This window comes from Balaenoptera ricei, chromosome 18 (assembly GCF_028023285.1).
Source record: "Balaenoptera ricei isolate mBalRic1 chromosome 18, mBalRic1.hap2, whole genome shotgun sequence".
NCBI classification, from domain to species: Eukaryota; Metazoa; Chordata; class Mammalia; order Artiodactyla; family Balaenopteridae; genus Balaenoptera; species Balaenoptera ricei.
Genome location: NC_082656.1, coordinates 49,438,838 through 49,466,557, shown reverse-complemented (window position 1 = coordinate 49,466,557; position 27,720 = coordinate 49,438,838). Strand labels below are relative to the sequence as shown.

General features: G+C 32.8%; 1 protein-coding gene across 1 annotated transcript in view; it reads left to right on the top strand.

Annotated features, from left to right (window-relative positions):
* The window catches only part of DACH1 (dachshund family transcription factor 1), a 412,554-nt gene that overhangs the window by 275,772 nt on the left and 109,062 nt on the right, over nt 1-27,720 (top strand). Inside the window, exons 4-6 of the mRNA XM_059902726.1 lie at nt 5,070-5,242; nt 18,270-18,405; nt 21,768-21,902. Coding sequence (XP_059758709.1) covers nt 5,070-5,242; nt 18,270-18,405; nt 21,768-21,902 — 444 coding nt within the window. The remainder of the gene's footprint in view (nt 1-5,069; nt 5,243-18,269; nt 18,406-21,767; nt 21,903-27,720) is intronic.

Genomic DNA, 27,720 nt, shown 5'->3' with positions numbered 1-27,720 from the left:
AGGAGGTTCCCCTGGAAGACCCCCTTAAATGATCAGACATTACTTGGCAGGGAATACTTGGCATTTAGGCACCTGCCACCTGAGAGATGTCAATGGCCAATAGGCATAGCCATAGAAGTGACAGTGGACTTGAGCAGGAACTGGTTGGATGGGAGAACTTCACCCTCCTACCCAAGAGAATAGATGGATGAAAAGCTGTCCAAACCCCTCTGTCTTCCAGCTACCTAGGCCCTAGGGCTGGCAAGTGCTGATGGGGATGAGGACGCAGAGAGTGGTGTTAACTAGAATGGATTTTCTTATACTCAAAATCTGCTCAAGGTTATTAAGGGGCAGAAGAGGGAGCCTTAACAGAGCATATTTGAAGGCAGTAATTAGAGGAAAAATTAAACTAGTTTATATTTGTTATCCATCAGTTCTGTTTGGCAATCTGGTTACCTTTAAAGTAGGGATGGCTTCCAAATTTAAGGGTTTCTCCCCAAAGTAGTCTATTTCTCTGTTTATAACCTGATCCATCATAAAATATGTATCATAAAATACCATAAAAATATAAAATGGAAGGATACAAAATATAGTCTGAGCTCAGAAAAAAGACTAAGATAGTCCACCAAGCTATTTACTTTTTCAGAACCTACGACTATGTTTTAAAGTTGGAGGTGCAGAGCGTGCAAGCAGGGAACGTCCCATACCTATTCCTTATGAATCAGAATTTCAGTTACACTGAACCGTAAAATGACCTTGCTTGTCCCTGAGAAATACACATCTTTTACAGGAAAGGAAACCTAAACACACACAATCACTTTTTGTATATAACTTCCATATATTTGCATATATAATTAAAGATATATTCTTACTCTCGGTATAATTAGGCAGAGTAAATAAACTGTTTCAGGTTATATAAATGCATCATTAATAGGTTTTAGCTAGAGACAAAACTGGTAATCAGGTGTTAATTTCAATTTTTCCTCTTGCGTTCATGTGCCCACTTATATCTGGTTGCTGTAAGATGGTACATTTGTTAATTCTCACTCCACCAAAATCACGCCATTGCATGAGGAGCTGGCCTTCCTGATGCTTGTGGTTACACTACTTAACTTCATCATATAACAGCTGCCTGTGTGTTCTGCCATCAGTCAGAGCGCAGATTTTATTTCCACCTGTGTAAGCAGGTGTCTAGCCTGAGATTGTTCCCATGCTTCTCCACAGTATGTGTTTAGGACTATGTGTGGGAGATCCTCTCTCCCTTTAATCCTTCCCTCTAACACAGTGAAATATGGATATAGTGTCTAGATAATCAAACAACTGGATGCGCTGAATCTTTTCATGAGCTCATGACCAATTTCCTTGGTTCAAAACCATTTTATATATTTATCAAATGTCTGAGTTTTTGCATACATGTCTCTACCCCCTATTATAGAATATGTTCTTTGAGGATACTAGGGCTAGATCAAGTTTGTCTTTTTATTCCATTGTAAAGTCAAAGAAATGGTAGGATTCTACAAGAATGGAAGAAGAGAAAAGAATCAATTCTTTTCTGTTTCTTTTCTGTAACTCTCCTTACCAACTGTTAGAACTTTTCTTATATGCGAAATCTGCTGTCTCCTGTAAGTTTTCATGCAGTCATAATAATAAGCTTTAATCTTAAAGGTGTATATGTGTATGCATGTTTGTGTGTAGGCTCACACATAGATACTGCTTATATCAAATATATTGGCTTAAACCAAAGCACTTGAAATTATACATTTAATAACTATGGGCATGTCTTGTTCTGAAGTGGCCTATTTTCAATTCTTATTTATTCATGCTAATAGAGGAGAAGGATGTTATAAATTATGCAAAAATCACTTACAGCTGACTTGGTTATATATTGTATATTTTTCATTAGACTTAGTTTCTTAATTGTTTGCTCTATTTATTACCCAAATGAGCTAACATCATGAGTATTTAACAAATGATGATTGGCGGAGATGGCTAGGAGCATTTTATGTAGTGAGAAAATCCAATCTAGTGTTATAAACTTGCTATGGAAAATTCATATATGGATGATTGATATTTACCCTTACACAAGGGACTGATATCCTGTGATCCAAAAGAGATGTGGAAATAGGTAGTATTTTGTATATAATCTGTTACCAGAATGATTTAATCAGAATTTTAACTTTATATTTTACACTTTGATAATGTGAAAAAATAGAATTATAAGTGCTTCTCTATTGATACAAGAGTGAAATTGAAGTATATTGGGAAAATGGCTTTTCCCATTTATTAACTGGTAATCTAGATGTAAATAAAAGAAATTGGCTCAATTGAACAGAGAAACAAAAGTAGATAATAGGTATAAGCAGAACTCAAACTCAATCCAAAATAATGAATGTGAATATTTTTCCCTCCTCCATATATTAGTTAATATTAGTTAACCTCAAAAATGCAATCTACTATAAAAATGTAATCCTTGGATAAATGAAGTATAAAGAGAAAATTATCTATTATTCATAAATTTCCGATGCAGTCCCCATATTCAGTAACATTTATTCCAAAGTGTTATTTCTATATCCACATAGTTGGTGATTATGCTTTAACTCTTGTTTTAAATGATAACATAAAAAGTAAATATGTAACGAAGAATTTTGCATATACTTTGATAAAGACAATATAAAGTGAAAGTGTTTAAAACGTTTTGTCACTGAGTGCTTTCTTGACGTAATATGTTCAAAAAATTTATGTACTTACAGCTTTTGCCTGTTTGACTAGGACCTTGGTATAAAGCGTCAAAAAAGTCATGAGTAGAGAAATAAGCTGTATAAGTTTGTGAATATAGAAGTGAACTTTTATATCATAGTGTAGGAGCAAGCTGGAGAGATTGCTTTTATGTGAGTCATTTCTGTATGAAGCTATAAACTTTTCTTTTTAGCCAAAGCTGTCCTGGTTTCTTGTAAAATAATAAAGATATCCATTTAATTGATTCTTTTCATTGTTTAATAAAATTGCTTTGTCTGATTGCTGAAGAATTTGAATTGAGTTTTCATTACCCACTTCTGAACAATTTACTCTAAGATCCAGACAGTATTGAGCTAATGAGTTTGAATTTATATTGAACCTTAACTGTCTTCCTGAAGTAAATGGAAAAAAAATCATGGCAGCAACTAAGTATTCTTCATTAAAAATTATGTCTTAGAGATTTTACAATGAGGCTCTTAATAGAGCTAAAACATTTAAATTGGAGTTTTACCAACTTTGCTGTTTCTAAGTGTATTATATGGAAACATGGTTTCTTTTCCTTTTTTAAGAAATGAAAACTCATAAACTGACAGGGATATTACAGAAACTTTCTTTCAAGTGGGTAGTTTGTATATTCAACAGATTCAGTTAAACAATAAATTAATGGTAAAATAATTTAATCTGAGAACATGCTTAAATTGAAATGATATATAAAAACCTTCCAAGGAGTACCCTATTAAGGTGTTTCAAGATCTATTTAATCTGAGACGTGGCCATGATATTGAAATACACGCCCTTAAAGGTACTGTTCTGACTTTGGCACTTGTATTGCCACAGTCATAAACTTAAGTTTCTCTGCAGTTGAAAACAAGAGATATATTTATTGATTCACACACATTTAATTTATTGCTTTGATATTATTATCTTTTGTAAATGATCTTTGTGTTCCCTGGACCATGTCTGACCAAGTTGGGCATTTAATGATTCTATGTTTAGGATTTTCTGTGGAATTAAATTAGGAACTTTAACTCTGAAGGGTGACTGGGATTCTATTATACAAGGATAACTTTGGGTTCTATAACTATCAGTGTGCTTCAGTTCCAAGAAGTAATTAATTCTCTAGGTATATAATAGAATTCATTTTATATTAAGTTGGTCAGTCAAACAGGAGTAGTCTCCACAAATAGGCTGCCTATTTGTAAAAATGTTTTTTTTCAGAAAATTTGAGACTGTATTTAAGAAATAGAAAAACAAAAAGAAAATATGGTTTAGGGGAAATTTACTTACTTGAGCTTATTTCCCAAGAAATCACTTAGCCAATCTCCAAATGTGATTTTTTTTTCCACATCTTTATTGGAGTATAATTGCTTTACAATGGTGTGTTAGTTTCTGCTTTATAACAAAGTGAATCAGCTATACGTATACATATATCCCCATATCCCCTCCCTCTTGCGCCGTCCCTCCCACCCTCCCTATCCCACCCCTCTAGGTGGTCACAAAGCACCGAGCTGATCTCCCTGTGCTGGGCATCTGCTTCCCACCAGCTATCTATTTTACACTTGGTAGTGTATATATGTCCATGCCACTGTCTCACTTCGTCCCAGCTTCCCCTTCCCCCTCCCCGTGTCCTCAAGTCCATTCTCTACGTCTGATATGCTTTTTTAAAACCTCATTTCCAAATATTCAGTAGAAGATTTGGAATAATATTGTATCCAAATAATTGATATTCATTCCCCACAGGCAGCAGTGAAGGTTCTTGGGAAAAGGAAACACTGTACTCTTCCCCACCCCGGGGATCTCAGGCTTCTGTTACCCGCCCCCGCACACCTAGCGCACTTAACCTTCCCGTCAGCCATCCTCTCCACCATCTTCAGCAGAGCCACCTTCTGCCAAATGGTACGATGGCATTTTTGAGCACTAAAAATGATAGTTGCAAGGAATAAAAAAATCTAATGATCGGTTAGTAAAATATAGGACATAGTAGATAGCTACACTACATTTAGACAGCTAAACGTGATAAAGAAAACCATAGTATTTTAAACAAGAATTAGACTGATCAGAAGAATAATGTAGCAAAGAACTGACTGTTTGTATTAAACATAAATGAAGAGTGGTGAGTGATAGAACATGGCACCAAACTGGTTAGCTTTAAGCCTAATTTCCCTGAGTGATAAGTGGGCACTGTTGCATACAAAGGGGACAAATATTTTTCCTTTGACTCTCATTATTAGAACATTTTAAAATGCTTCAATTTTCAATGATTTATGTCCTTAACCGTTTTAATTAATGAGATATATCATGTTTCATTGTTTTACTTGAATAGAGAAATGATGATATATGTGTATTTTTTACAGGACTGGAACTGCCTTTTATGATGATGCCCCACCCTCTAATTCCTGTCAGCCTACCTCCAGCATCTGTCACCATGGCAATGAGCCAGATGAACCACCTCAGCACCATTGCCAATATGGCGGCAGCAGCACAAGTTCAGAGTCCCCCATCCAGAGTTGAGACATCTGTTATTAAGGTAATTGTTTAATTACGTGATTGATTTGCCTTAAGCCAAAATCATCTTAAGCCACCATCACTCAATCCATTTTTCTTACTCCACAAGTAGTTCTAACTCTACAAAGCTAAGTGATAATAAATAGATTATGAGAAAAAAAAGTCACTTATAGTAATTAGAACCAGGGGTACAATATTTAGGCAGGCTAGGCTAACTTGAAGTTCTCTATTATATCTACTAAGGGAGAGATGAACATAGGATTTTAAATGATATACTTCAGATTGTGTGTATGTGCTTATATGTACAGTTGTGTTTGTGTTTGTGGGTATGTGGGTATGTGTGTGTGGTGTTATGAGCCATAAGGTGTGGAAAATAGTATCTGATTTGTTTTCAGAAGACCAGAAGGGTTAAATTATGGTTCTGCCACTTAACTAGCTGTGTCACCTTGGGCATGTAACTAAATCTTTCTGATTATTTCTACACCTAAAAAAATGTGTAATACAGTGTGGGTGTAAAAACTAAATGAAATAATAAAATTGAAATTTTTTGTAAATTCAAAAATACACAGTAAGTGCAAGATAACATTATTGTTATACAGGTATCACATATGTGTATATATACACACTTCTCTGGCTCTCTCTGTATATGTGTGTGTGGGAGGGTATGTGTATACTTTTAAATATGCGTGTGTATACTTTTTCATTCATATTATTTTATAATGTATATTTAAATCAAAGTACTTTATTTATGTATTTATTATTGGAGTATAGTTGCTTCACAATGCTGTGTTAGTTTCCACTGCACAGCAAAGTGAACCAGCTACACGTATACATATATCCCCTCCCTCTTGGACCTCCCTCCCACTCATCTAGGTCATCACAGAGCACCGAGCTGAGCTCCTTGTGCTATACATCAGGTTCCCACTAGCCATCCATTTTACACATGGTAGTGTATATTTGTCAATCCCAGTTTCCCAATTCATCCCACCCTCTCCTTCCCCCTCTGTGTCCACCCATCCATCCTCTACGTCTGCATCTCTATTCCTGCCCTGCGAATAGGTTCATCCGTACCATTCGCATTGTTAGAATAGATTATTAATTTTTAAACTAAGTAAAAGATACCTCATGCTGCATTATCCATATTTGACATAATTATTATCTTGTTTTTCTGGATATAATACATGTGAGTTTAGGGAAGTGTCTGGAGCATGTTTCATATAAAAGGCCTTGTTACAATTCTTATTCATTGCTGGTGGTAATGCAAAATGGTATGGCCATATTAGTAGACAGTTTGGTGGTTTCTAATGAAACGAAACATACTCTTACCATACAATCATATGATTTTTATCAAAAGGAGTTGAAAATTTAGGTCTATACAAAAATTTGCCCATGGGTATTTATAGCAGCTATTTTCATAATTGCCAAAACTTGGAAGCAACCAAGATGCCTTTCAGGAGGTGATTGGATAAAAAAATTGTGTACCTCCATGTGCGATGACTTTGTTGTTTGCCATTTGTGACAATGTGGATGGACCTGGAGGATATTATACTTAGTGAAATAAGTCAGACAGAAAAAGACAAATACTGTATGTTTTCACTTATATGTGGAATCTAAAAAGTAAAACAAATGAACAAATAGAACAGAAACAGATTCACAGATACAGAGAACAAACTAGTGGTTACCAGAAGGGAGAGGGTTGGGAGGGAGGGGCAAAACAGGTGAAGGGGATTAGAGGTACTGAACTACTAAGTATAAAATAAGTAGGCTACAAGAATGTAAAGTACAGCACAGAAAATATAGTCAATGTTTTGTCATAACTTTGTATGGAAAGTAATCTATAAAAATATTGAATTACTATGTTGTACGCCTGAAACTAATATTGTAAGTCAGCTATACTTCCAAAAACTGAATTAGCATTTGTTAAGTGAGTGAGCCATGGTTCAACAACAGACCACAAGAAAAAATGAAATAGAGAAGTTTATTACTCACAGGTCATGGAGGAAGTACTTGGCATGCCTCAAGGGACCAGACAGGGGTGTCAAGGCAGAGTGCAGACAGAGACAACAAGGCAGGACCCGAGGCAAATGGCCTTATTAGGATCCATGGGTGGGGTACTTCAGGATTTCCAGGCTGGGGCTGGATTGGCCAATTCAAACCAAAAGAGTAGGGTTTTGGTAAGCCTCCCAGGGGTCTTATCTAAGAAGACTGTTGATCACAAGGGCTTTTGGGGATTCATACCAGGGACTTACATTTGCTCATGACTCTGGCTGCTGTCTAGAGAATGCACTTGCATGAAGGGGGCTAGTGTCAGTTTAAGGTCCCCGAAGGCCACGTGGTCAAACAAAATGGATGCTGAAGCAGCAATACCACAGAGTAGCTTAGCTGAATTCTCACCGCCATACAATGAAATATTATTCAGAGCTAAAAAGAAATGAGCTATCAAGCCATGAAAAGGTATGGAGGAAACTCAAATGCCTACTGCTAAGTTAAAGAAGCTAGTTTGAAAAGGCTACACACTTTATTGTTTCAAGTGTAGGACACTTTGGAAAAGGCAAAACTATGGAGATCCTAAAAAGATCAGTGGTTGCTAGTGGGTGGGAACAGAGGATGAACAGATGGAGAACAGGGGGTTTTTAGGGCAATGAAAATACTCTGTATGGTATTATTGTGATGCATTCAAATCATTATACATTTTGTAAAGACCCTGTCATTACTTATATAGAAAGTTGAATAATATGCAAATGGGAATATTTCATATAATAGTACTCTATAAACAAAGATGTGTACTTGCTCCTTAAATAATTTTTGGAAGTATCCTTACCAGAGGAAAATAACAAGAAATATCACAGGAGGCCAAGATCAACTACCAAAAAATTCTTTCCTGAGAGAATGCCACTGAATGCTACATTGTCATCAGTGAAGGAACTGATTTGTTAATCAAGGTATCGATTCAATTTATGATCATTTTTGATAATAGTTATTACTGAGAATTCAACATTCTCATTGTCTCACTCATTTGAAGCAGTGTTTAGTAAACTCACATGATACATATTAATTAAACTTAATTTAGGGGAAATTTTTATTTTCCCCAAAGAAAATGGTTGACTCTTATGTCACGTTAAAGAGTATGGGACCCAAGTGGGTAATTAGAATAGAGCCTACAAGTTTGTTTGCCTGAAAAGATTCTAAGTATGAAGGCCAATTAAAAGTGAAATGTTAAATACCAAAGAAGATTTACCCCCACTGGAAGAAATGATAAAACCAGAGAAAATAGGTTTTGAGGGATCGTCCGTATGCGGGAATGTGCTATTTACATTTTTTGACAGTAATGACAAGAATTAAAATTAAAACTCAACCCAAATGAGAATAGCAAAAAGAATTTGTAGGACAGAAGAAAAGCAAAACCATAGCTCTCAGAGTCACAAGCTTAAAAAATTTTTTTGTTATCTATTTCTACGAACTAAAGGAACTCCAATGATTTTCTTATAAACCTATTTATGAAAATGTACCTACCAGTTCAAGCAGTAGAGCAGGGTCTGCAAGCTGCTGAACTTGGGTAAAACCTACGCTGCTGTCAGTTTTTGTATGGACTGTGAATTAAGAATGATTTTACATTTTTAACTGGTTGGGAAAAAAAATCAAAAGAAGAATAATCTTTCATGACACATGAAAAGTATATGGAATTCAAATTTTAGTGCCCATAAGTAAATTTTTTTGGAACTTAGCCACACTCTAATTTACATAATGTCTATGGCTACTTTCAAATACAAAGGCAGTGTTGAATAAAATATTTGCTAGCTGGCTCTTTACAGAAAAAAATTGCTGATCCTTGAGTTCTGATTAACTCAAACCCATGTGAATCTTAGGCTGTGGTTAATGGAAGCAGCACAAACTAAACTCTCAAGCACCATAGAGCCATAGGATTTGGCATTGAAGGGAAAAGAAATTAAAAGCATTGAGGAAAAGAAAATTATATAGGTGAGGACAGTACCACTATGACATTGTTATTTGCTTTAAATGCAAGCCTCCATGACAGAGTCTGCTCAAGTACTGAATTTAGATTTTCTCTGGTTGATTGTCTTGGACTACTGTAAATATTTTAGTAAGATAACTTTGAGGAGGGAGGAAAAGGACATATACTGTTTACACAATAATAATTCTACCTTAAATCCCTAATAGCTAAATGTCTAAGATTATATTAAATCATTAGACATTCTGTATTAGTCTATTATGTATCAGTGAAACCCATATACTTTTACTGTTTAATATTCATAGAACATGAAGAGTCATAGGCTTGGGATGTTAGATGTTTTGTAATCCAGCTCCCTCCATGGTGGAGAAATCATTCCTGCATCCTCTCTACCCATTTTAATATATCTATTTTATAGAAGGCCTATTCTATTTTCACCAAATTTAAGAGTGATGAAGGTATTCATTGATCAAATTAAAATTTTCATCTCAATAGCTTCTACTTTAACTTTATTTTCTTGGAAAAATGTCTACTAATTCTTCTGCGGTCTAACCATTTAAATATTTAAGTCCTCTGCTACAGTACCTGTGGTGTTTCTTTTTTCCAGACCAAATATTCTAATTTCTTCTGACAATTTTTCATCAAGCCTCTTGGTTGACCTTCCTTGTCTTAAATAAGCCCCCTCCTCACTACCCCTCTCCTGCATATAACTCTAGAAGTGAACCCACCAGTGAAGAGACCAGAACTAACATAAACCTCAGTTTGGACAATAGTTTATAAATTTAGTCATAATTCATAACTATTTTTGCTAGTTGAATGTGTGGCTCAGTAAATCTCATGCATTTTTGACATGAAATTCTACTAAGCCAATTCTTTATCTTTTACTTGTATTAGGAATTTGCATTTATCCATATTAATTTTTTTATTTTTCAGTCTATTGATTTAGGCTCTTTAGAGATTCTTGAGTGTTAATACTCCGAACTATCATATTAGCTATTTATACCATCTTTGTATCATTTCCAAATTGTAAAAGGATGTATTACTTTATATTACCTTAAATCACTGAGGAAAATAAACAGTATAAATCAAGAGATCAATTCCTCTTGTCATTAGAGATTTCCTAATAGGCTGAAATGTTCTACTAATTGATTCTCTTTGGGAATCATTCATCAAGTAACCCCAAATCCCCCTGAATGAATCAATATTTTTCTCACTTTTATTTAATAAATTCACAATGATATCATAAGGATTTTTAAAAAATGGTTCTTTCTAAAATAAAAAGAAAATTAAAAAGAAGAAAGGCAACATATTTTAATGGTTTAAAACATGGATTCTGGAGGAAGACTTCCTGGGTTTATATTCCAGCTCTGCCATCTCCTAGTCTTATGACCTTGTAAAAGTCACTTAATATCCCTGCCTTTGTTTCCTTTTCCGTACAATGGGGATTATATCATTACTACCTCATCAGGTTGTCATAATGAGTAAATTAGTATTTATAAAATCATTAGAAGTCTTTCTACAGTGACATTATCTTCATCATATCACTGGTTTATTTTCCCCCCAAGTATTCACAATCATCTGTTTAAAAATAAGTTCTAGAATTTTATAGGGAATCTGTGTCAGGCTTTTGAAATATAGTTGCAATTATATAGTAAGACCTCTCTCTCTGTCTCTCTCACTCTCTTTTGCTTGTTCAACCCTTTTCACCTAACAAAAGTAGTGTATTTTGCTTTTGGTGGGTTTGCTAGTTCAGTAGTATACAAAGCAGACTTTTAAATACATTTTTTTTCCAGATTTCACTTTTCTTTAGTGATAATATGGAATTGTTTTTGAGAAATTTGGCAACATTCAAATTATTCTACATTACTGAATAATCTTTCCTCACATGCCACATTACAGCGTTTTTCTGAGAACAGGGAATATGATTTAAATTTGTTAATTTTCTCTGCCAATCTGCTGTTTTGTGTGTGTGTGTGTGTGTGTGTGTGTGTGTGTGCGTGTGAGAGAGAGAGAGAGAAATAGAGATTGTTTATGACATTCTCATTTAAAGAATTAAACATTGAAAAAAATTTTAAATACAATGTATACATTTTCCATTCTCTAATACTTTTTTTTCAAAACAGGTCCCTAAAATACTATATCAATCAGTAAATAGGACTTTACTTGCGTGAAGTTCAAAATGTCTAAAGATTATAAAAACTAGAACCAGAGTAACCGGATTCTTGAAGTAGGTTAAAAAATCTTACAGCAATGTCATTTACCTCATGTTTGCTTTGGGGTACAGAATAGTTTATCTTGGGACAACCATAAATAACCCTAAATGTGTGCATCACTTTTAAACTTTTTTTTTTTTTTTTTTGCAAAAAAACTATTTCATCTAAATTTTACTTGGGTTTAGAGAAACAGTTAAGTCTGCTCTCTTAATGTTTATCTGGGTATTGATATTAAATATGAAAAGAGAATGCTAACAAGAAAAAGGAAGTATTAAAACACAACTACCACTAAGGATGCCATACATCAGTGTATTGAAATATAAGACATATTTAGATCCATGAGTTTATAATAATACTAAATATAATATAATTCTCCTTTGGAGAATTCTAGGGAATTGATTCTTTTAAAGGACAAATAAGGGTTTAAATAAGGGTAAAGGGGTGGAATCAAGCATTGTCCTGCCTTTCCCATACAGACTGTCCCTCAGGATAACACAATAATGCACGAGAGAAACTTTCTGTTCATAGAAATCTTCTTGCAAATAAATGAGTATGGAATGATATATTTCGAATTCATCAAATTGCAAGTCCTAATGAGGTGGTGAATCTGGGCTATGATTATCAGTGGTGGCTGGCATCATAAAATGCAACCAAGAAGACATTATGCACTTCCAGTGAAAGCATACACCACCATCTATGAAGTACTCTTGCCCCCAGGTCAACTTGAATCAAGCATCCAGATGCACTTATGCCAGAAATTCAGAGGGCAGAGGAACACAGAGACAAATTAGACCCATCAAGGAACTGTAAACAGTTCATAGAGGTGGTGGCCACTTAGAACATACACAGTGCCTTAACTAGATAAAAAGTTGGCTTTAAACATTTGGCATGAACAGAGTGATGCCAACTGATGGCAATGCTGGCCAGATCAGAACTTACATTTCTTCCTTGCTCTCCTCCCTCTATTCTACCTACTTGACTATAGAAAAGGAGGGACTTCTCTTTTAATTAAGATAATAGTATTTATTATTACATAAGCCTGAGGTATAACTTCTGAGTCAAGACTGCCTTTTGTTGCTCAAAGTAACTGTAGGAGTTTATATTACCAAATAAGAATCTGGAAAGTTACTAGCCTGCCTGAATTTTCATACAGATGTGGGAAAAATATAATTCCCTACCAACACTGAATAAGTTTGAAGAGACAGTAGGAGAATAAAATGAGGTTGTTTATGATTACACTCATGGGTCTTACCACTTCCCCATTTAGCAAAATTGAGCATTTCTTGAGTATCATCATCAAAACAAATAAAAAGCTATGTAAATATCCCTTGAAGCCTCAATTTAGAACTCTGAGCTAAGGAGTTTTGATGGTGGCTACCAGATCTTCTACCAGATGCAAGTATGTTAGGTTTGTTTATGTCTTCCAGAAGTACTTTTTAACATTTTCCTGAACCCAGAATCCCAATCCTATTATTTATCCTTTCTGTTCATTTTTCCAGAATGAGAGAATATGGATGTCACAATCAGTGTGTATGATTCTGGATTTCACTAACAGTATTTACTAGCTGATGATATATGCTCCATGAGGGAAAGGCGTTTTGTCAGTTTTGTTTACTTACATGTAACCAGAGCCTAGAACATTGGCATATATTAAGTGTTTAGTAAATATTCTCTGAACGAATGAATTGAAGTCTGAGTTGTGTTAAAGCTCAGGAGTTTAGGTTTTATAAAGTGCTAGTCAACTTCAATTTCGTAAGGTAAAAGTTGTATTAAGATAAATTTAACATTAGAATATCTTCTCCCCACTTCTATAACGTACTCAATAAGGGAATTGCTAACTGATAAAGAGATGAAAATGAAGATAATTAAAGAGAGCAATATAAAGTAAAGCTAAATGAAATAACCCACTTAGAGAAATGAGTTGTGATTATTTAATCTTACTCTAAGAAAATATTTTAAGTTGATAAAATATAATGCATTTTGTGGTGGAGATGAGGCAGCAGACACAATGCATTTTTTAATGTTTAGTTAATCACATGTGTGTAATACTGAACATTTTATACGTTTTATTTAATTTATTTTTTTATTGAAGTACAGTTGATTTACAATGTTGTGTTAGCTTCGGTTGTACAGCAAAGTGATTCAGCTATATATGTATATATGTATATATTCAGCTATATATATGTGTATATATTCTTTTTCAGATTCTTTTTCCTTATAGGTTATTACAAAATATTGAGTATGGTTCCCTGTGCTATATAGTAGGTCCTTGTTGGTTATCTATTTTATATACAGTAGTGTGTATATGTTAATCCCAAACTCCTTTTTATTTTAGAATTTTAGAATTCATTGTTTTAAATTCCACCTTTGATTCTGAATTGTGGTAGAGACCAATACTTCTTGTTCTACCCAGAGGCAATAAATGCAGCTTTTCCTTTATTGTTATTCTGATACCATTAGTATGACCTTTTTTTTTTCAGTGAGAGTGTATTCCTCTTACATTTTCATTTATTATTGTGGCTAGTTTTATAAAGATGGAACACTGCAAAAGATTGTGTTTTATTGATTGGTGGAGTTATGATGCAGGACTATAAAGCAGTGTGTTGAAGTATTAAATTAAATATTCTTCCTCTTTGTCCTACTTCAGGGCCATCTTGGAGGTTAAAGGGTCTCACACAAATGAAATGATAAATCCAGTTTACATAGTTTCCCTATAGACATTGAACTGCTTCTTTCTTATTATGTCTGAATAAAACTCATTATCTATTTTGTTTCAGTAATAATTATGAGATTCTCTCCTAAGCAATTCTTTACTGTCTCCATTATTCTACATCTTATAGCATACTCTGGAAAGGCAGGCATATAAATATGATGAAAGAATTAAGCTGTTGAAATAAATTAATTTATTGTGCAACAGTGTATTCAAATCTTACTTGCTCAATGGATTTTACTTTAATGAAATTCTTCAAAGAACAATGCATCATGTTCCAAAGATTGAAATTATACATTAAGTGAAATGACTGAATATGTTGTGTCTCAGTTTATAGAAAGTTTCAATTGAATACTTAAGCTTTTAAAGCATAAAAATTTGCATAAATTAAAATATTTCTTTAAGTAAAAGTATTAAATATTGTCTGTATCCTTTGTTCTTAGACAAAAAATATAATTAAAGTAAAAATAAGCTAAAGCTAAAATAAATACTACAATTTCACCTATGTTTCCTAAGCCTTAAATTATGATTTAAGATTTTAATCTAGCTTATTTTTGACTTAGTTTATTATGTGACCTTTAGAGTGTTATGAATGTATAAGTGAAAAAGTGAATAATGCATGAATGAAAAGAATCATCCAGGAAAACTTTTACAGTTAAATAAAATTGACTAATGAAAAAATTGTTACACTTATGTGGAAAATAAATAAATAATTGTTCAATGGCACAGTCATTGTTACTAGAGTTTTGTGCATTAAATATTTACGTATTTTATGAGTTAAATATCTCAGGAAAAAATCAGTTTTTCATGCTTTCCATTAGTGCCACTGAGAAATCTATTATGACAGGAAACTCAGACTTGCAAAATGATTTTAGAGGGATTGATTTATTTCAAGATTGCACTTTACCTCTATTTGGCTAAACACATGCCACTGAAAATATGATCACTTACATAATTATTAAGAGGAATATTAAAATGTATTGATGGATAAACACTGAGTGAACTTTTGGAGAAAATAGAATGGCTAATTTAGAAAATTTTATTTATATAAAAATATAATAATGTTGTTTCCTAAATATAAACCATGTGTTTCTGCATAATCCAAGGGTTAAGAGTTAGATGTATTAGGAATTAGCTTTAAAGCTTAGCAAACTTATGTACCTCTTTATCAGAATTTCGAGAAATCAAGGTTAGACTCTATATCGTGTATATCTGGTCATATATGCAGTTAACTATAGCATGGCTTATTAATACATTTATACAGACTAAAAAGGAGTTCTATACAGTTTTATAAATCCATACTCTATAATAAATGCACAGATATTCCAAAAATGATACAAACTCCAGCCTTTGAATGCTGCACAGAAGCCAAGATTATCCTTTGATTTGTGATTGCAAGGACTTGATGTGAACTTTATTGCCTTATTTTTAAATTAAAAATTGTGGGATATTTGTGCAATTGAATATATTAAAAAGTAAAAAAGGTAAACTATTAATACATGCGATAACCTGAGTGAATCTAAAAAACATTTTGTTGTGTAAAAAAAGCCAGACATAAAAAATATGTACTATATGAGTCCATTTTTATGAAATTCTAGAACCAGCCAAACTACTCCCTGGTGATAGAATTCAGAAAGCTGTTGCTTCTGGGGATGGGAGGAATAGGCTGGGAAGGGGCATGAGAAATCTTTCTGGGGTTATGGAAACAGTCTAGATCTCGACAAAACTCATCAAACTGAACACATAATAAATGTACAGTTTGAAGCTGCTTCATAGCTTAAGGTAGGGGTGAATGTTAAGAAGAAAGATTTATAACCCCAGCTGCTTTTAAATTATAATTAGAAGATAGGAAGTAACTTTTGGCATCCAGATGTGGATTCTCCGCTCTTTTAAATCGTATATGTGCTTTTTGTTTTTCAGAAACGTAGGTCATTTGTTTGCCATGTGAACTAAAGAACTTAGACCATTTAGAAGCATAGCTTGTTTGATTTCTTTATTGTGGAAAAAATAACTAATATTGTGTTCATTTTGCATGTTGAGACATAGAGTTTAAAAATACGTCTTGCAACTTTTGAGAGTAGAATTTAGTTGACTCTTTTTTCGTTTTTCCTTCTGGTACAATATTGTTTGACCTGGCAAATTATTTGTTGTAAAGTTTCTTATGGGACTATTTTTTATTCTATGGAATATATATTGAGAAACAGTTTTATGTATGGCTTTTGGAAGAGGGCTTGGCTATCCTGGGGGTTACTTTCATTTTACTTGTCATGATCCTCAAGAATGAAACCTCTGTTGAAGATGTTTATTGACAATGTGTAGGACTGAAAAATTAAAAGGGTATGAAACAAGTGGTGCTCAGTCTTGGATATACGTTAAAATCGCCTGGAGAGCATTAAAAAATACTGGCTTCTGGGCCCCCCTTCAGACTCAGTGTATAAGGCTGCTGTAAGAAAGTACAACAAACTGGGTGGCTTAAAACAACAGAAATTTATACCCTCACATTTCTGGAGTCAAAAGCAAGATGTCAGCAGTGCCATGCTCCCTCTGAAATTCTAGGTAGAATCCTTCCTTGCGTCTCCGTAGTTTCTGATGGTGGCCCGCAATACTTGGCAATCCTTGGCTTGCAGCTGCAGAGCTCAGATCTGTACCTCATCTTCATATGACATTTTTCCCTCTTCACAATTTTTCCATCTTTCACATTTTCCCCATATCTTCACAATGTCCTCTTGTGAAGACATCTGTCATGTTGGATGAAGAGCCCACCCTACTTTAATATGACCTCATTGTAACTAATTTCATCTGCAAAGACCCTATTTCCAAATGCTCACATTCATAGGTATTGGGGGTCAGGACTTCAATCATTTTGGAGCGACACAATTCAACTCATGACCCTCAGTAAGCCAGAATCTTGGGGAGTAAATCCCAGGCATAGGCATGTTGAAGAACTTCCCAGGTGATTCTAATTCAAAGTAGAATTGCAACCCATCACGAGGCTTAAAGGAACTTTTGAGATTGAAGACATACATTACCCTCTTTCTCTGTTAGTACAAAGCCTTGTCTGTTTTCCATATTACATTAGCCTTTGATATTTTGAAAACAGCCTCCTACAGGCCGATTCCATTTTAGAACATTTTTCTTTTAAAAAGTCTGCTTTTTTCCATATTTGCATCTTTGCACTCTAATCAGGAATAATTTACTTATTATTTATTATGTATCATGTATCAGTTTACTTGTACACTTCCAAATATTTATGAATTATTGAAAAGACTGTTCTTCAAGACCTGTGTGTGTTGATAGCTGAAGGTATAAACATCTTGTTGCTCGAAGAAAATGTTAACAAATGAGTATCGTATTTCTTAATCAGTAACTCTATAATAGCTCATTGGAGACAGTTATACAATACATTTGCACATTGGTCTCATAGGGAAGGTGCAAGACTTAAAGGGGAAGGTATGGAGTGGGACCTGAGTGTTAACATAGAACAGTATCAGGAAACATGATACCAGGTTTCCCTGGGTACAACTAATACATATTTCATGAATTTTCCCTAATATATTTGTGTGGTTGCATTGGAGCTAGGAGCCTGAAAGTTATTAGAATCAAAGAAAATTATTCAAATGTTAAATAATAATAGATTTCCATGATGCCTTAAAATGTGACTGTCTAGGTATATCCAGAGCAGCCCCATAATGAAATAGGTGTTAACAATGCCTCCGGTATTATTATTATGATGTCATGGTGATAATCTGTGTGTTAAATGATCCTAGACACTTGCTGAAGCAATATAATTTATTTAAAGATTTTTTTAATTGATAATTGTCTACAATTAAAACCTGCTTCGTTCTGTTAATTCTTTGCTGTCTAATGGTTCTAAACTGGATGTCTTTTTTGATCTCTCTTTTTATCCAAAGAAGGGATTGACATTTGCCATTACTACAGCGATGTTCACCTATAGAACCATTTTCCTTTCTAGTCTTTCCTTACCTTGACTTTCCTCAAGATAAAAGGTGTCTTTTAATCCAGTTAAATGTTGATGAAAAAATGTGTTTGTCTTCACGTATCTATAGAATTAAGAAAAATCAACATTCCTTAAGCAAAGGTCCAATGTATTTACCTCTTTTCTCCCCCTCCTCACCCCCCAACCATGGTGGTGTAGGAGCGTGTTCCCGACAGCCCCTCGCCTGCCCCCTCCCTGGAGGAGGGCCGAAGGCCTGGCAGCCACCCATCATCACACCGCAGCAGCAGCGTGTCCAGCTCCCCAGCGCGGACTGAGAGCTCCTCGGACAGAATCCGTAGGTGTCATACTTCCACTTGTCACCATTTTAAACTTTAGTAGGTGCAGCTGGCTTTTCTAATCAAAATGCCCTCATTCCAAATAGATCTCAGATGTATCATGTTCTGATGCTTTGTAGCAATAGCCATCTCTCAAAATTATGTTTCCCAGTTTGCAATATCATGAGGTATGGTACTACATAAACAGGTTCTGATATAAACTCCCTCTTTGATGCCACACATAAAGATTTGAGCTATGAAACAGAGAAAGTAAGTAACCTTCTAGATTAGTTTCTGAGGTAAACATCTCCAACTCTCAAATACCTAGCATCCAAGTATACTGCTTATGGTTTATTCCTCTTCGTTCCTTCAATCCCATCCCTGCCATTTTAAAAAATTCACTAATTTTTAAACTTCATCCTTGCATTGACAAAGACATCCACAAAGAGGAATAAAAGAAACAGAATTCAAAATAACTGATTTTTAAAACATTTTGTAGTCATTCAGAAGATCAATAGATTGAAGAGTGTGAAATTGGTTAAATTTTAGGATTTGAATTAGTAACAGTCAATAATGCATATTATCATCACATGTTATTATTATTAAATTCTAAAAAGTAAGGTTATATTTTATTTCATGATCACATTTTCAGATATTCAATCCTGGTCCTCATGGCCAAGAAAATTAAGAGTAAAGTTAATACACCATTCAATTAACTGGTTATTTTGTGTATGTACAAGAATCTAATATTGTTTACCAATAAAATGAGCATATTAACAGTGACTACCTTGGTTGCTAAAACCAATACTTACTGTATTGTTTACAGGCTTTAGTTATTATTTTAGGAAATCATGCTTATAGCATAAACTTCATCAAATTACAAAAAATTTATTGAAGTTATTTGGTTGTTGAGAATATCTTCATAATAGGAAAAAGCATTTCCTAGAAAGTGTCTTTATAAGCTATAAAGGAAAGTTTGCATATCCTCAATATAGATACTGTGGAGGCAGATAACGTAAATATTGGTCAAATTGTATGTAATAAAATTATTTTTAAAATATTCAATCATTGACAATTACATAGAATTCAACGTAATTCTAAATATGTATACTTTATTTAGCCTGTTTATAACATATTTCCCTAAGTTTGTAAGAGATGATTGTTACTGTTTATTAATAAAAATGGATATAGCACTTGATAATCATTGCCAAATCAACTGTATTTCTGGGGCTGGTAAACCTCAGTTCACACTACTTCCAAGCATTTTTCAAATAAGATATTTTCAGTATGCCTTTGTGCCATGCTGTCGCTAGAATCAGAAATTTAATGATGAATATTTGGTTTCATGTCTAATGCTTTTTAAGGTCTCATTGGAAAAGAGCTGTTCTAGAAAAGAAAATTATATTTTTTTCATAATACTTAATCGGAAATACAGACAAATAGGGGAAGATTTGAGAGTTTTTATATATATTCTTTTTTTTACTAATCATATTTTAAAATTCTTGATAGAAACAAAGTAATTACTTTCACATGCATGGACTACCATAATTGTCCAAATGGAAATATTGACACATGTACACACACGTGTACACATATATGCATATACACACATACATGTGCAAATGTATGCATATTTATTTTTAACTTTAGACTAACATAAAAATTTCAAAAATAATTTAAAATTCTTAAATATTTATCATCCAGTTTCACTCAATCAGTTGATCTTTCTGAAAGATATACCTGATAAAGGCCTAATGCCACCTTATTGTCTTTATCACAGACATTGTGCTTCTTTACCTCAAATACTCCATTGTTTATTTTCTACAAACAAGGAATTTCCCTTACATAACCACAGAATAGTGATTAAAATCAGGAAATTAAGACTATTATCGTACTATTCTCTAAGCTGCACACTTTATTCAAATTTCACCAGCTTTCCCACTATTATTTTTTCCTTTTTTTTCCTCACTAATATTTTTAATAATAAGAGATTTTTCTTTCCTGGTCCAAAATCCCATCCTGGATCACATGGTGAAATTACTTGTCATGTGCCCTTAATCCTTTTAAATCTGAAACAGTTCCTTAATCTTTTTTATCTTTCAGTACCTTGACATTTTTGGAGAATACATACCATTTATTTTGTAGAATGTCCCTCAGGTTGGAATTTTTTGATGTTTTCTCATAATTTGACTTAAGTTATGTATTTTTGGCAGGAATGACACAGACATGATAGTGTGTCCTTCTCAGTGCATGATTTCAGAAGATATATGATATTTTGCCAATACTTGTGATAACCATCACTTGGCTGAGGTAGTGACGGACTTCGAGATTTCTCTCCTGCAAAGTTCCTTTTTAAATTGTTTTTAACCTTTGTAGATAATAAGTATCTTGTGAGGAGATATCTTAACATTATGTAAATGTTCTATTCATCAAACTTTCACTTCACTACTTTCAGAATTGTTCATTGAAGATTCTTCCCTGAAACAATTATTACTATGGTGATTTCCAAATGGTAATTCCTAACATAGTCTTATACATTATTCTATACATATTTTAAAACTATATTTTTTGCAGTGAAAGTAAGATTTTATGGAATGATTTTTCTTCAAAATTTTTGCACAAAACCAAGATTTTCATGGGCAATTTATTAAGAAATTTATTGACTGGATTGTGATCATAAGGGTATTTGATCATCTGCTTTATCGTTTCAGTAGTGACAGGTTACTCTTAATAGTTCAAGAAAGAAATTACTGTTTTTAATCATTCAACCATTTAATAGGTATTAATTGGGCTCTTTTATTTTTAAATTTGAGTTCAAATCCCAATTTTTAAAGAAGTACTTTGATATCTGTGAAACTTCGTGTTTTATTGACTAGAATAGGACTATTGAAACAGCTATTTCAATGCCTTAACTTGTTGAAAACTCTATTTGCCCTCTCATGCCACTAGAATTTTTTTTAATTATGTTTTAACTTTATAGTGTTAAAGAGTGTTCTAACGTTAAGGTTGCAGTTTTTGCAGAGTTAAGGAAGGTTATATGCTAAGGAGAGAATGTGATACACTAGATAAAGCTTGAATATTTCATTGGTAATGGTTATAGGGGTATGGCCATTCAAAAGTATTCCAGACATGAGAAAATATACATATTTTATGTGAAATAAAAATAAGATAAAACAGTTTCGTTTTCAATATATTTCTGCTTGTTCTCAAAAATTATCATAGTTATCAGTTCTCACAGTGTTCAACTTAGAGATAGATTATAATTTTAAAGTTAGACCATGATATTATATTTATTTCTGAGTCCAAAAGAGTTTAAATAAGTTATTTGAATATTTTGTATTATGGTGTTTTAGTCTTTTTTCTTTTGTTTCTGACTTGACAGCTGTCCATCAGAATGGTTTGTCCATGAACCAGATGCTGATGGGTTTATCACCAAACGTACTCCCTGGGCCCAAAGAGGGAGATTTGGCTGGTCATGACATGGGACATGAGTCGAAAAGGATGCATATTGAAAAAGGTAATATATGATTATGAGGTCTTGTTTTTCCTGCTCAACATATGAACTAGGTTTTAACCACAGAATAAAGTATATTTCTAGATTATATTAGAAGATGGCATATAAACATTTTAAAAACCTACAATATTAAGTAAAATGCCTATTCAACAAAAAAGAAATATGAATGAGACATATTTCTCTTAAACAACAGGTAAATGTTCATTTATTTTCCAGTACGTTTTAAAAAAGAGAATTGTTTGTTTTAATTGTTATCTCTGAGTTCCTCAAGGACTATAGTTCGTCTTTCTCCGTGCTTTTAGGGTCAATTGTCATTTTACTTAGCATAATAGAGCAAGGACAATATACAAAGGATTATTATGATTATTTTTTGGATTAAAAGACACATGGTCATTTGATCAACCAAGAAATATAGTGAATCTTATCAACCAATGTACTAGTAGTTGTTTCTAAAGTGTATGCAACAAATAACAAAGCACAGATTGTGCAAAGCTGTGAGAGTTTCCTATTTATATTTTATTTGTACCAGAAAACTCATTTTCACAGGCAAAAATTTGTCTTTTCATGCCTTATTTCATGAAATACTTTCATGGAGAATTGAAATATTATTTTACATGCATGTTGGAAATTTATGCTATTGGATGCAAATTAATGTTTTCAAATGGTAAATTTAAATTGGGACCACTGGAGCCCTGCCATATCTTTTTCATCTTAATTTAATATTTTCAAATTTTATTAATAATATAGACTGGATACTTTGACTATCTTTTTTTGACATGAATATCAAGCAATCAGTGTTATGAAAAGGATTGTTTCTTTGGAAAACATAATTATACAAAAGGTACAATTCATTGGCTGTCAAAAAGGGAGATAAGTAAAATTGGCTATTTAGATAATCAGAGAGAAATGATTGGAGAAAGACTAAGTTAAGGTGGAGCAACCGTTTTTCCTCGAAAATGACTATTCACAAAAAGTAAAAATGCTTACATAAACATTTTTCTATTCAACATGAAAACAGCTCTGCTGAGTCCTTAGGAAGAAAGAACACTGTATTTCTATAAATTAAATTACCGGCATTATGCAATTAATAAGAAAATGGTCATCTTTTCTAGGTGCTAACATGTCAAAATCTAGGTATATTTGAGAGCAGCATTAAGGCAACTTCCTAATCATTTATTTTAAAATTCGCTATCAAATATTATCACAAGCTGGGTGGAATATATACAAGTGCATCAGTGAATGAGATTGCCTCTAAATGTCTAATTCTAATTTTCTGTGAGTTCTTCTTCATAAATGAAGAAGAATATATAATGCCTTATGTATCTTTTGACATATACCTTTTATATTTAATAAAAAACCAATTTGAGGAAATATTATGGAAATTTTTATAGTAATAAAATATAAAACTGCATAGGGGACTTAAGTTTCAAGTAAGAATATTGAAATATAAAAATTCATTATTTGGGTTAAGTAGCCATTCTCCACTAGGGTTCTATGAAAGAATGAAGTCCTATAGAAAATGATTTTAGTGATTAATTTCTCAATTTTCCCATAGATGCTACATAGCTAGTTTCACTTGAAATGCATAAGAGAGAAGTTTTATGATATACAATGGTTGTCAGGATATTAGGTTTTAATTCTCTTGCGGAACCTTGGTGAAAAAAGGCTGGGAGTGAAATATAAAAGCCCGGAGGTGGTAGTGAAGAGACCACCAAAGGAATGACCAATAATGTGATTGGAATAATGAATCTCACTGGAATTTTTGGTGAGGAGCTTTCTACAATCTCATGTTTCAAGTTGAGTTGACTATAATTTTTGTAACTTTCTTTTTCCGTGAGTCTTGAGTTCTATCTGCCTATCTGCCCATCATCTGTCTATATACCTATCATCTATTTGTTACTACTATTATAACTTTGCCATCGTAGAGCCTTTCCTGAGATATCATACTAGGTTGATATAGGGAATCCCACTGCTGGTTTTTCTGTGTGCCTGCCCCCCCAAATCTTCGTTACAACATTTTCCTTGTTATTTGGAAGTTATTTTTTCATTGGTCTGCTTCCAGTACTAGACTGTATACTCCTTGGAGTCATGTGTGTATTACATTTGCTTTAAACAGACTAGACAATCTATGAATGCATATTGATCTGTGCTAAATTACTAGAAGATTCTAAGAGATGGTGAAAGTAAGTTAAAGTAACTGTGATGATGAAAGGCAAAAGGTGGAATTTCATAACCTTAAGAACATACATTTATATGAAACAGTAGAATGTTCTGGCCAGGAATATACACAAAAACTTTCTATAGCACTAATGGTACTTCTTATCACATCTTAAGTTTTTAAAATTGTTTTGCTGTCAGAATAAAGACCTTGATCATATCCCAACAGTTTTTCAATATTTTAATGTATATTTTATAAAGGAAAGTAACTTTTTAATATTCTCCCTAGAAATGTGAAACTCACTTTAAACTCATAATTTCAAATGTAGTTATGGAATCGTGGACATTGTAATAGATTTTGATACTCTTATAGTAAGAATTTTATTATATGATGCTCATCTCTTTTATGTACTCTCACTCTTTTATCTATTTTTCAGCATACTGAATTAATAGTAAATATTCATAGGCTTTCTAGATTGATAGGGTCTACTAAATTAAAAATTGTTTTCTTTCATGACTACATTTATCATGTGCCGCATACTTGCCCTGTAACATTCTTACTACACATATCTGTATTAAAACAAGTGACTTCATTTAGAGACATTTGTAGAGAAATTAATTACATGTTTGTGTCATTTTAGGCTTGAACTTCTTAAATGTAATTTGCTGCCTACCACTTTAAATCATTCAAAAGATAATAATTCTTAAGAAAACATTGATGTTAAAAATAGATACCAGAATTAATTTGTATGCTGAGAATCACTGTGGTCTAAAATCTTAATCACCAGTAACTTTTAAGCATTTTAAAATCTTCTTAATATTAAAAAGCTATTGACTTTACTCTATTAGAATATTTACGTCACTATTAGTTGAAGAACCAGTGGCTTTACAGGTATTAGAACTCAGAAGTACTAAGTGCTGAGTAAATTTGCTACTTAGTTTTTAAAATAAAAACACTCTAATGGGCTTTTGAACCCAGGAAGAGTTTAATTAAAGTACATTTAAAATATAAATATGAAAAACAAGTTAGTGTATCAAGAAGTAATAGACATATAATATTGTTTCAAGCATCCCAAGTGTAAGGAGAAATTATTTTAATAGTACGAACTTTGACTAAAATTGGGAGTTTGTCAAGGATATGTGCTGAGGAAATCTATGATACAGCTCATAGCCTCAAAAACTATTTTATGTCCTTTAACTTTTCCAAACATACTGCAACTTTCTGGATTTTAAACACATTGCTGATTTTTACCCTCAGTCTAAATTTAGTGGAATAGGCAGTACTAATTGACATTTTCTTTTTTTTAATTGAAGTATAGTTGATTTACAATGTTGTGTTAGTTTCTGGTGTACAGCAAAGTGATTCAGCTTTATATATATGAAACGAAAGAATTACGTATGTATATGTATGTATATATATAATATATTATTTCTCAGATTCTTTTCCAATATAGGTTATTATAAGATGTTGAGTATAGTTTCCTGTGCTATACAGTAGGATCTTGTTGTTTATCTATTTTATATAAAGAAGTGTGTAAATGTTAATCCCAAACTCCTAATTTATCCCTCCCCCTACCCTTTCCCCTTTGGTAACCATAAGTTTTTGTTCTATGCCTGTGAGTCTGTTTCTGTTTTGTAAATAAGCTCATTTGTATCTTTTTTTTTTTTTTAGATTCCACATATAAGAGATATCACATGATATTTGTCTTTCTCTCTGTCTTACTTCACTTAGTATGATAATCTCTAGGTCCATCCATGTTGCTGTAAATGGCATTATTTTATTCTTTTTTATAGCTGAGCAATATTCCATTGTGTATATGTACCACATCTTCTTTATCCATTTATCTGTCAATGGACACTTAGGTTGCTTCCATGACTTGGCTGTCGTAAATAGTGCTTCTATGAACATTGGGGTGCATGTATCTTTTCAAATTAGAGTTTTCTCCAAATGCCCCGCATTTAAATTATATAAATTATTTAAATTATATAAACAGGCTCCCTGTTTCTTTATGCTGCACTTCTCTCTTTATCCCCACAAAATCTGTCTCTTGGTGCTAATTTACAGTGTTAATTCTCTTATGCATAATTTTTTCCCTGGTTTTTCTAAAATTGCTTGAATTGCTGCTATTTCCAACACATTTTTTAGCATGTTTCATACCTTGCATGTAGTTTCACGTGCACATTTTTGTTATTATGGAATTTATCTAATTTTTTGCTTACCAAAAATCAAATGTATGCTACAGTTATGATACTGTATGCTACAGTATCAGCTTTTTTCCAGTTATAGAAAATGTGAGCATTTATAATTGGAACTAAGTACTGAATACCTAATTTATGTTAGTTTATTTCAGTCTTGGACTAAATAAACCAAAATGATATAATCAATATTTATTGAATGTCAGATATGTGAAATAAACCATATGAAATGCAAAACTTCCCTTCTTCTTTTGCTGCTACAGTTGCACAGAATTTTTCTTCATATATATTCTAATTTTCCCTATGGTTGAGGCTTTTCCCTTTATTTGTTTTCATAAAATATATGACAACTTGCATTGGTGATTTCTGACATTTTATTTTTTTAATTTTTCATTTTTTCTAATTATATATATTTTTATTGAAGTATAGTTGATGTACAATATTGTATGTTACAGGTATACAATATAGTGATTCACAATTTTAAGTTATACTCCATTTATAGTTATTATAAAATATTGGCTATATTCCCTGTGCTGCACAATATGTCCTTGTAGATTATTCCATACATAATAGTTTGTACCTCTTGCCATTTTAGAAGCAGGAATAATTTAAGATGAGGCAGGAAATACAGGGGATTTGCTTCAGGCCATGAAACATTTCTTTTGTCGCATATTCTTTTGTCACGTATTCTTCGTGGGCAGTACCCAATATTTCCAATGGTTAACAGACGTGTATGGAAGGTTCTCATTTTGGTATTCTGAATTTGAGGACAAAGCACTAAAGGCAATAAAGTAGTTAGTAAACTGGCCATATTGGGATATCCTCTTATTAATGCTTTATTCTTAGCATCCAACCTTGTGGACCACTTTCCTACAAAACATCTTTCTTAAAAGACTGCCATCACTTTTCTCCTATTTGTGGAAATAATTTTTTTGAAATAGATTTCCTTTTGCACATTTCTCATTGTTTAAAAATTCTAATTTTAAGATTGTCTTCAAAAATGACTTTCTTTTTTCAATTCTAGATTAACATTACACAAATTAATTTATAGTAAATATCATACACACATATATCAAAAATCTGAACCTGTTAGTATCTCATGTGACCATATAGATGTGCAAAGAGTGAAAACGCTTTTCTTTAGAAATTTCTATATTTTGGTAATGTTAGCACACTATATGTGTGCCACTTATAAAATGAACTACCTCAATGTTACCTAAAGTTTACATTTTCCAGGAATTTATTATTATGTAATTAATATGAACATTACTAAAAGAAATAGGGCCATTTATTGATGCCGAAGATGTCAGTTGCTTCTCCAGGGCATTCATAACTTTAGGTTTTGGAAAGTTTTTTGGACACTTAGAAAGTTGAATCATGTTACTACTGCTGATAATTTTCTTGAACTAGATGCCAAAGCTATTAGAGAGTATTTAGTTTTGGATACATTATAAATAATAATATACAT